This window comes from Elephantulus edwardii, unplaced genomic scaffold (genome assembly GCF_000299155.1).
Source record: "Elephantulus edwardii isolate Elephantulus edwardi_28Jun2011 unplaced genomic scaffold, EleEdw1.0 scaffold00208, whole genome shotgun sequence".
Classification (NCBI taxonomy): Eukaryota; Metazoa; Chordata; class Mammalia; order Macroscelidea; family Macroscelididae; genus Elephantulus; species Elephantulus edwardii.
The window spans coordinates 1,783,780-1,794,550 of NW_006399958.1; the positions used below are offsets into that span (position 1 = coordinate 1,783,780).

At 48.8% G+C, this 10,771-nt stretch overlaps 1 protein-coding gene across 1 annotated transcript; it reads right to left on the minus strand.

The window, feature by feature from the left end:
* Nucleotides 1–963: 963 nt before the first annotated feature.
* KLK7 (kallikrein-related peptidase 7) lies at nucleotides 964–7,935 on the minus strand. Its single transcript, XM_006897355.1, has 5 exons — nucleotides 7,868–7,935; nucleotides 7,196–7,348; nucleotides 6,558–6,805; nucleotides 6,265–6,401; nucleotides 964–1,116 (listed from the first exon to the last, which is right to left on the minus strand). The coding sequence occupies exons 1-5, from the start codon at nucleotides 7,933–7,935 to the stop codon at nucleotides 964–966; spliced, it is 759 nt and encodes a 252-aa protein (XP_006897417.1).
* Between the last annotated feature and the right edge of the window lie 2,836 nt (nucleotides 7,936–10,771).

Below are 10,771 nucleotides of genomic sequence, written 5' to 3' on the forward strand. Positions count from 1 at the left end.
AGGTCAGAGAAGAGAGGAAGACTTTCAACAACACAGACTGACCCAGTTACTTCTGTACCAATGAGCTTTTCGCCTATCAGAGATCATGATTATGGTACTGGATAGAACAACGTTCAGATGTGTGGTTTGTTATGAGTCATCGCTGATTCGATGTCACATACAAACAACACGCCATAGAGCCTAGAAACATAGACTGAAAGGACAGAGACACCCCCTTCCATGACCACCACAAGGTACTTTGATACCCATCCTTCTATGTTTTATTCTGTGAATATTTCAACTAGTATCTCATACAGATCTACTTCCATAGCTTTCATTTTAACAGTATATAGTACACACACTTTCCCATAACATGAAGAATTCTGCATCCATATTATTTTTGAGGGTTTCATGCTCGTCTCTCAAACTGGCCTGTTGTCTTCCTTTAAAAATCTATTCATTTGGAACACCTTTGACATTTTAAAATTTGTTCTTGTGATGAATAAGGCAGGCTGTGGTGATTTCACATCTCGTCCAACCTTTCTGATACCTCTTGAAGTGTCGTTCCAAAACCAGGATTTGTGCCAAAGTTCTTGGCCAGAGATCTTGAGCACGTTGCCAAACAGTATTCCCTAACAATGGTATGCATTTATAGCTCCGCTGTTTGAGACTGTTAGTCTCACTGCAACTTGGCCAGCACTGAGGTTTTTGTTTTTTTCATTGTTTGGGTTTTAAGTCCTTGTGAATCTGATTGGTTTAAAATATGGCATACGATTGAGGTTTTATACAATACGTCTTTGAGGAAAGGCAAAGCCAAATAGGTTTGTTTTGTTTCTTCCCTACCCCGTTTCCTGAGAGTTCATTATCCTCACAAAACTCAAAACAAGTCTGTGAAAAGGTCTTAATCACAGGTAGCCAAACGGGTTTTCATAAGTAACTGGTGGCCTTCCTTTCTGTTAGTATCACATGGCCATTTGGTTTTAATCAGTTCTTTCTCATGGTCTCCTTTATCCAAGAGACGTACTTGCAGACTTGGGTGTAGACCCCTGGGTCATTGGGCTGGCCACAGGGGAACGTACCCCAGGACACCAGGCCTTGTAGAGTTCCTTTGCATATCAGTGGTCCCCCCGAGTCACCCTAGAACGGAGAGAATGAAAATTTAGCTTCAAAGAAAAGTCTCAACCCCACTTTAACTCCATTATATTCTCCCAATTACTGACCTTTCTTTCATTCTGCTTAGATGTGTCAATACCACGCTGACCAATAAGAAGAGGCTCAATGTTTATGGCAACCAATAAAAGGGCATGATTTGGGGTTGTCATGGAGATGGCAAACCAGCTTCTTTAAGGACACTGGCTTGAGCCACGGCTAATGGAATCAGTTGAAGGAAAGGGGACCGGGCTTCCAGGAATTCCAGCAGAGTCTCTTTTTTCAGTGTTAAGGACTCCATTCCAAACCAGAAAGGGAGAATTACCTTCTGATACAACTGCCACAGGGTTGATTCTGACTCATAGCAACCGTGTAGGACAGCGAAAAACTGCCCCATGGGGTTTCCCGGGCTGTAAATCTTAACAAAAGCAGATCAATACATCTTTCTCCCTTGGAGTGAACGGGAGGTACCAACCACCAATTTTTGGGTTCTTAACTTGTTGCTTAACCCTCTGCTTCACAAGTACTCCAGGGATTGTTATCTGCACCAAAGGCACCAAACGAGGATACTGGGTGCAGGTCCAGCCACATGATTTCCGGGACCTTCAAAGAACCCTGGTGGCATAGTGTTGAGCAGCTAACTAAAAGGTTGGTGTTGCAAACCCACCGACTATCCCAGAGGAAGAAAGAAGGTGACCTGCTCCCCTTAAGAGTCACAGCCCAGGTAGCTTAGCGGTAGGTCAACTTAAAAGCAACGGGCATAGTTCTTGGTTTGATGCATGAAGCAAAGTGGAGTTCCCTATACAAAAATGAAGATATTCAAGATGGTGACAGAAAAGGTATTAAAACCAAGCCTCGCCCTTTTCAGCACGGGGTCTTGGGTGATCACCTGGATTGAACTTTTGTGAGGCCAACTCTGATTAAGGGAGAAGGTGTAACCTCCCATCCTCGGAGACACACACTCCCATAGCAACATCTTGTTTGGTTGTTTGTTTTTTGTTTTGTTTTGTTTTTTTATTTTGTGTGCGTGTACCGTCAAATCAAATCTGACTGGTACAGGAGGAGATTGCGCCTCCTTCTCCGGCAGAGCATCTGGTGGATTTGAACTGTGTTCCTCTGGGATTGCTGTGCAGCTTCTTGGCACTAGGACACCAGAGCTCCCCCATATCAACATCTTAATGCTCGAGACTCTGGTGACACGTCTGGAAGGAGGTATATTGCTAATCCCAAAGGCCTCACCTCTCTAGTTATTCCAATTCACTAATTGCTCTGTGGGAGGAAAAAAATGGGCCATCTCCTTCCATGGGATTTACAGCCTCAGAAACTCAATGGTAGCTCCGTTATGTGTTGCTTTCAAATTGACAGCAATATGAAAGAGTTGTTGTTGTTGTTAGGTGTCATTGAGTTGAGTATGACCCACAGCAACCCTGTGAACAACAAATCTTAACTGTGTCCTCTCCTGTGACATCCCTATCATCTCTGACACACTTGATCTCATTGCTGCGTCAATCACAGCGTAATCCATCCCACTGAGGGTCTTTCTTTCTTTTGCTGTCCTTCCACCTCTCCAAACATTCTGTCCCTTTATTAAAGGATGCCTGCAACTGTTTCTCCTCATTTCGAGTGCCTTCTAATGTAGGATATATTCTAATACTATAGTCCTCTATTGTTTATAGGGTTTTTGGAGGCCTGTTATTTCAGAAGTGGGTGACCAATCCTGTTTCCTAGTCTGTCTTACTCTAAGAGTTCTGCTGATAGTTTCCAGCATCACAGCAATCCACAAGTTACTCTAGTACAGCAAACAGACAGACAAGTACTGTACCAATAAGAACAAGCACTAAACAGGCAAGCATATACATACCTCAGCTATAAATGAAGTAATTGGGAGCATGCAAATCATTTCCCAAATACAGTGGGCTGATAGACAGGTATATTTTTTAACAACAAACTGTATGTGAGAGTGAGATTCCCAATATATACCACTGTACCTCCCCTGAAAACGATGGTGCAAGATGAGAAAAGAGAGTTAGGAGATAGAGAGACAGAGAGGGGAAAGAGCCAACGATAAGGGAAAATGAAGCAGAGAGGAGGGCAGAGAGAAGAAATGAGAAGGAGGAAGAGGACAGTGGTTGGTTGCTGTTGAGCTAATCCCTACTCATGGTGACCCCAAGTGTGCAGAGCAGAACTGACCACACAGTTATTAGCACTACTACTATAGGAGGACTGTGAGCAATTACTTATGGACACCACTGCACTTGGACCAGGAGACAGTTCTGGTGGCCTAGTGGCAAGAAGCTGTGCTACAATCAAGAAGTCCCATGGTTCAAATCTACCATCTGCTCCATGGGAGAAGAAGCGGCAATCTCCTCCCATACGATTAAGTGCCTCTACAAACCCACAGAAACGTCAGCTCTGGGTCAGTTCACAACAACAATAAACTGTAGAAGAAGAGTACTGAATATCCCTCAGATTGCCAAAAGAACAAACAGATAGGTCCTGGAGAAGGTGAAGCCCGAGTGCTCCTTGGAGGCAATGAAGGAAGGCAAGGCTTTGTTTCACATACTTTGGCCATGTTGTTGGGAGAGGCTGTTCCTTGGAGAAGGACACCATGCTTGAAAAGGTGTAGGGATGGCAAAGGAGAGGAAACTCTCAACCAGGTGGATTGACACAGTGACTGAGGGTGTCAAGAGATTGTGAGGATGGCACAGGATAAGACAGGGTTCAGATTTGTTGTTCATAGGGATGCTATACATAATACTACAGGGTCATACTTGACTGCTCGTCCTTCTTCTACAGATAGGCTGATGGGTTGGAACTGAGTGCCTTTGGGGTTGCAGTGCAACTTCTTACCACTAGGCCACCAGAGCTCCTTGTATGACAGTTATTGTTAAATGCCATCAAGTCACCAGTGACTCATAGCGACTCTATACAACAGCTCTGAACCCTGCTCTCTCCTGAGCCAACCTCACCATCTCCGACACACCTACTCCCATGACTCCAGTCAGTCACTGAGTCAATCCATCTCATCGAGGGTCTTCCTCTCTTGCACTGTCCCTCCACCCTCCCAAGCATGGCGTCCCTCTCCAAGGACTGGTCCGTCCTTGCAACATGTCCAAAGTATGTCAGATGGAGCTTCAGAATCATTGCCTGCAAGGAGCAGCCTGGTTTTATGGTGTCCTGGGCCAGAGCAGTTAGAAGCCACCTGTGATGCGGCAGAAAAAAAGGCCTTGCTATCTCTTCCTGCAGAGATTCATAGGAGGAAGGTGGTGCTTGTCAAGTGTCACTGAGTCCATGATGAGTCACAGGGACTCAATGAACAACAGAGCTGACCCTCGTCCTGTCCTGCGTCCTTCTCACCATCTCTGACATGCTCAAGCCCACTGCTAGAGTCACTGTGTGAATCCACCTCGTTGAGGGTCTTCCTTGCCTTCTCTGACCGTCCATCCTTCCCAGCATGATGCCTTTTTCCAAGAACTAGCCCCTCCCATGAATAGGAGGAAAGGAGAAACACAGAAATGTAAGTGAGGGCTGAGTCAGAGACAAGAAGCCTGAGACACAGGGTGAAAAAAAACCAAACAAAACAAAGTTACAGAGACACAAACCCAGAGATAAGACTGAGAAGAAAGGGGAGCTCTGGTGGCCTAGTGGCAAGAAGCTGCAACTACAATCCCAGAGGCGCACGGTTCGAATCCACCAGATGCTCTGCCGGGGAAGGAGGGGCAATCTCCTCCTGTACCAGTCAGATCTAATTTGACGGTACACGCACACAAAAATAATAATAATAATAATAATAATAATAATAATAATAATACTGAGAAGAAAGACATCAAATAGGCAGAATGAGAGATGTGCTGAAGGAAGTTCAGAGACAGAAAGGGAGGATACAAAAGAAAATAAGGAAATGAGGAATAAGGGCTAGTTCTTGCCCTAGGATTGAGATCACTAGAACTAGGATTGGGAAAAATTGAGGAGTCAGACAAAAACCCACCACCGGGTCAATCCTGACTTGTAGCGACCCTGTAGGTCAGAGCAGAGCAGAGCAGCCCTGTAGCGTTTCTAAAGCTGTAACCTTCACACAAGCAGATGGCTGCATCGTTTTCCCTTCGAGTGTCTACCAAACTTCTTCACTGGTGACCAAGCTGGCAGCTTGATCCATTGCACAGCTAAAGCTCCTTCCAAAAATGTAGCCGACCAAAACCCCACTGCTGCTGACCAAGGTTTCCAACCTGTAGTGACCCTCCACCTGATTCCCAAGACTATAAATCCTACAGAGAGAGGACCACCTCATCCCCCTCCCTTGGAGAGGCGGGTGAATTCGAACCATCAACCATTTGGTTGGCAACCAAGCACTTAACCACTGTCCTCCTAGGGCCCTTTTCCAACATAAAACAAATGAATGAACTTGTACTCCTACTCTTTGCCACTGAGTTGGAACAGACTCATAGCTGACCCTTCATGGGTTTCTGAGGCTACAAATTGCAAGGAAAGACATCGCCCATCTTTCTTGGCACACCACTCCCTATGAACCACACTACCAGGGCGCCCTTTTTTCAATTTCTAGAACCCATCAAGAAGCAAACAAACAAAACTCATTGCTAGTAAGTCCGTTCCAACCCGCAGCAGGCTTAGTTGGCACAGTAGAATTGCCTCGCTGTGGTTTTCTTGGCCATAAATCTTAACAGAATCCAAATGCCACATCTTTATAACTTGGAGCAGCTGGTGAGTTCGAACTATCACCCTCTCAGTTGATGTCTTATCCACAGTGTCACCAGGGCTCCACTCCAGAACCACCCACTGTCCTCAGGGTCCATTCTGACTCAAGGTGACCCTCCATTAGCGTAAAGCGACTGGTGGACTCAAACCGCTGCACTTTCAATCAACAATCAAGTGTATAATCCACTAGCTCACCAGGGCTCCTTCTCCCCACACCAGCCTCTAGCTGGACTCCAACTCTAGACCCAGGTAGAGAATGAGGTCGAGGTAGAGAATGAGGTAGAGAACATCTAGAGAGCCGGGCCTGGCAGGACGTGGGGGAAGACACTGCCTCAGTGTGGGTGGGGGCCACTATCTGAGCCAGGAACAAGGATGGCAGAGAGGACAGGGGGTGTCCAGCTCTGGGGAAGAAGTGACCCTCACATTGCAGGCGTTCTTCTTGGAGTCCGGGATGCCAGCACACAGCATCGACTTGCCCAGCATATCCTTGTACACCTTACTGCAGTCCTTGTGGGAGATGAGGTTGACATCAGCGCACATGAGACTTGAAGGGAAGGTCACTGCAGGACATGAGAGGGGTCAGTAGAAGGCCTAGACTCAGGGCTGGGCTGGGGGCTGAGGGAGGAGGAGATGGGGGTCTGGACTCCAGGGTCTGAGGAAGGAGGGGATGGGGACGGGGATGGGGGCCGGACCTCTGTGTTGGGGAGCAGCCTCACCGTCAGGGCTGGTGGTGGTGCCCCAGCCAGAGACCGTGCACTGGGTCCCTGGGGGTTCGCACCGGGAAGGCAGGGTGACGGGCTTCACATTGGATGACATCCTGACTGGAGTTCTCAGCTTCACCAGCATGATGTCGTTGACGTGGGTCTGCGTGGAGTACTCCGGGTGGCGGATGGACTTGGTGGCCCTAATCTTCTTACTCCCTTTGTCATTGAGTTTTAGACTGCCCATGTAGACGTTGTATTCACTGCGGGAGATTGAAAGCAACATTAAAGAGATGATGTGACAGGGTGGAGGGGACAGCAACAGCGCAGGAGAGGAAGACCCCCGATGAGATGGATTGACACAGTCACGAGAGTGATGGGGGTAGGGGTGTCAGAGTCAGTGAGACTGGCCCAGGACAGGGCAGACTTCAGAGCTGTTGTAAGTAGGGTCGCTGCATGTCACAGGCAACTTGAAGGCACATAACAACAAGACAGGGACAGAGATCCAGAGAGAGGGGACAGATACCCGAGGAGATACAAACAGAGGCCCAGAGAGAAGGGGACTGAGACAGAGAGTGAGAAGGACAGAGACCTAGCGAGAGTTGGCATCCCCAATGACGCCCCCACACCCTAGCCCATCTGGGTGCACGTACTTCATCTTGCAATGGGCAGCGGTTAGCACCCAACGCTCGTTAAGCAGGACACCCCCACAGTGTAACTGACTGCCCTTGAGCAGGGCCACCTGCGAGAGCTGAGCTGCCTTGGGACACGGGTAGCCCTCGATAATCTTCTCCCCGCCTTTGTTCTCCAGGTCACTCTCTGGAGAGGAGAAAAAACAAAAACAAAACAAAACAAAAAAACAAAAACAAAAGCATGGGTAGCAACTGTCAGCAGAAGGCTGAGGTAGAGACCCAAGGAAGGCGAGAGGGAAGAGATGGAGAGGAAATGGGCAGACAGACAGGCATGCAGAGGAAGACAGGCAGGTAGGCGAAAAGAGACCAGCACAGAGCTGAATTCCAGACAACAGAGAAGAGAAATCAAGGGCAGAAAAGGCAGAAAGAGAAGGTGGGAACATGGGAGGTGGAGAGGGACAGAGGAGGGAGCACACCCAGAAACTCAGAACTTCTCCAGAGCCTACACAAGCCCACGGGAGAGACACCGAGTGCAGGAGACAGAAGAAGGAAGCAGAGAACAGGGGCACGTGAGGAAAGGAGGCAGGCTGTCCAGCACAGGAGGAAAGGGAGACCACTCTGGACAGAGGGGTTCCTCAGAGGGTCAGTGTGGGAGCCAGGGGCCCAGCGTCCAGGTTGAGCCTCCAGGTCTAGCCCTCACCTTGTTGTCCAAAAGCACCCAGGACCAAGGACAGCAGTAGGATCGGCAAGTGTCTCGCCATGGTGGCCTTCAGACCCCCTCAGGGGCTTCTAAATCAAAGGGACGGGGACTCCTGCTGGTCCTAGGATGGGTAAAATGTTTGGAAAGAGGAAATGAATCTCATACTCCTTGACATCCCGAAGCCCTGGCACCCAGCCCCTCCTCCCTCAGACTCAGAAATCCTGACCCCTATCTTCTCCTCCCTCAGACCCTGGACTCCTGCCCCCCCACCCCTCCTCCCTCAGACCCTGGGGTCCTAACACCCAGCTCCTTCCTCCCTCAGACCCCAGAGTCTCTTCCAGTGTCCTGCATCCCTACGACCCAGGACCCCAGCCCCTCCTACCACAAGCACCCTGAGTTCAGATCCCCTCTCCCCTCAAATCTAAGAGCCTAAGCTTGCTCCAGATTTCTGAGACCCAAGGGTCTCACTCACTTCTCTCCCAGGACCCAGCTGTCCAGTCCCAGACCCCTTCTCCCTAGGGACCCAGGATCTTGCATCTCCAGCCCTCTCTTCCTTCTGGTTTCAAAGTCTCCCCCCCCCCAAATTGAGAAAAAAGAGTCTTTTGTAGGGTACCCCAAATTCCAGACTCTAGCTGCTCATCTTTCAGGACCAAGAGTCCAGACCCCTGAAGTCCCCGTCCTCCAGAAGTGGAATTCCAGTGTGCAGCGCGCCCAGCCGCAGGCGCCCAGCCCTCCTTACCTGCTCACCTGCCGAGGGCTGGATCCCTGGCTCAGGACTCAGCCAAGAGCCAAGTGTCCCTGACCCTCTGCTGGGAGGCTCTCTTATAGAACCTCCACCCCCGCGCCTGTGCCCGCCCTCAGAGCCTGGGGGTGCAGGCGGAGCCCGCTCTGGGACACCCCCTCCCTGTGTTTGCTTATCTCGAACCCCTGGGGCTCCCCGAGGTCTGGGCGGGACTGAACTCGGCTATGGGCCGCCCTCGCACATTCTGATGCCTCTGCGGTGGCTGATTCGGGGGAGGTGCCTGCGCGCTGGCCGTGAGGGGGCTGAATTCAAGGAGGAGCTTTCTCGGAAAAGGGTCCTCCTCTGAGGCCATGCATTTGTCAGCATCCTCTGTTCAGAGAGACCTCAGACCTTCCCCTGCATCTTTCTCACATAGACTGCTTGGCTTAAACCCTTGTTACAATCACTACAACCATCCGTCTCTAAGAGTCTTCCTCGTTCTTGCTGACCTTCCTCTCCAGCGTTGTAAAAGGAAGACCCTCAACAAGGTAGATGGATGCAATGACTTCCACGCCACAGACATGGTGAAGACCGTGCAGGTCTGGATCTGTTCATAGGATCACCCAGAGTGTTGGTCGACTTGACAGCATCGAGCCACTACGAGTGTTTCGAGCATTACGTCTTTCTTCAGGGACTGGCCCCTCTTGGTTACAAGTCCAATATATTTGAGGTGAAGTCTCCTTCTAAGGAAGATGGTGATAAAGAATGGAGTAGTATTTCCTTCTGCTGCACATCAAGTCACTGGGGGTTAGAACTGCCTCATAGGGCATCAAAATAACAAGAACAAATGCCCTCTCCCTTCCAATTCTGAGCAGCCTGTGTTCTCCCTCTGAACCCAAACCCTATTTCTAGTCCTTGGATGTTGCCGTTATGGACAATGAGTAAAGATGACAGAAGAAGAATCGATGCCTTTGAATGGTGGTGTTGGAGAAGAGCGCTGAAAATCCCATGGATGGCCAAAAGAACAGATATGTCTTGGAGAAGGTGCAGCCAGAGTGCTCCTTAGAAGCACAGGGGATGTAGCTTCATCTCGCATACTTCGCGGCATGCCGCTAGGAGAAGCTGTTCTTTGGAGAAGGACATCATGCTTGGGAAGGTAGAGCGTGGGCGAAGGAGAGGAAGACGTGGATTGACACTCACTTGTGTCACACAGCAGCGGGCTTGAGTGTGTCAGAGAATGTGAGGATGGCGCAGGATAGGACTGGGTTCAGCTCTGTTCTTCATAGAGTCGCTATGACTCATCTCTCCTTGATGGTATCTAAGGAAAACAACAACCACATCAATTGAAATTCATGGTGACTCCAGGTGACAGAGTGGAACTGCCCTACTGGATTTTCTTGGATAGGATCTCTCCAGAAGCAGCTGGCAGGCCAGGTCTTTCTCTTGCAGAGATGCTGGGTGAGTTGAACCAGTGATCTTTCTACTAGCTTGACCATTCACTGCAAGGGTTTCTAATCCTAGTATGTTGTTGTTGTAATTAGGTGTTATTAAGTTTGCCACTATCTTGATGATCTCTGTCATGTTCAAGCCCATTGCTGCATTCACTATATCAATGCATCTCATTAAGGGTCTTCCTCTCTTTTGCTTAACATCTAACTTTCCCAGCGTGATAGCTCTCTCCAGGAACTGGTTCCTCTTGACAACATACCATCAGATGCACCTTAGTCTTTAACCAACATCTTTGCTCTTTAGACCTTTTGATAGGTAGATCCAAGACAGCAGAATTTCCAATGAAACAATATTGATGTTTGTTGTGATGTACCCTCAAGTTGGAACTCATCCATAGCTGACCCTCTATTGGCTTTTCAGAGTTTTCAAATTGCCTGGGAGGAGACTGTTCATCTTTCTCCCACAGAGCAGCTGATGGATTTGAACCATATGCATTCGGGTTACCAGCATAGCTCCTTACCACTAGGCCACCATAGCTCTAATTTACAGGTATAAAAATAGAAGAATGTTTCCCCTAACCCCACCTCCACACAATGGTACTGTTTGGTGTGTGTTTTCACATGCATTTTTAAGCATTATACACAAATTCCTATGTTGTTGTTGCTTGATGCCATCATGTCGTAGACGACTCATAGCAAACCTATGAACGAACAGCATGAGCACTCTT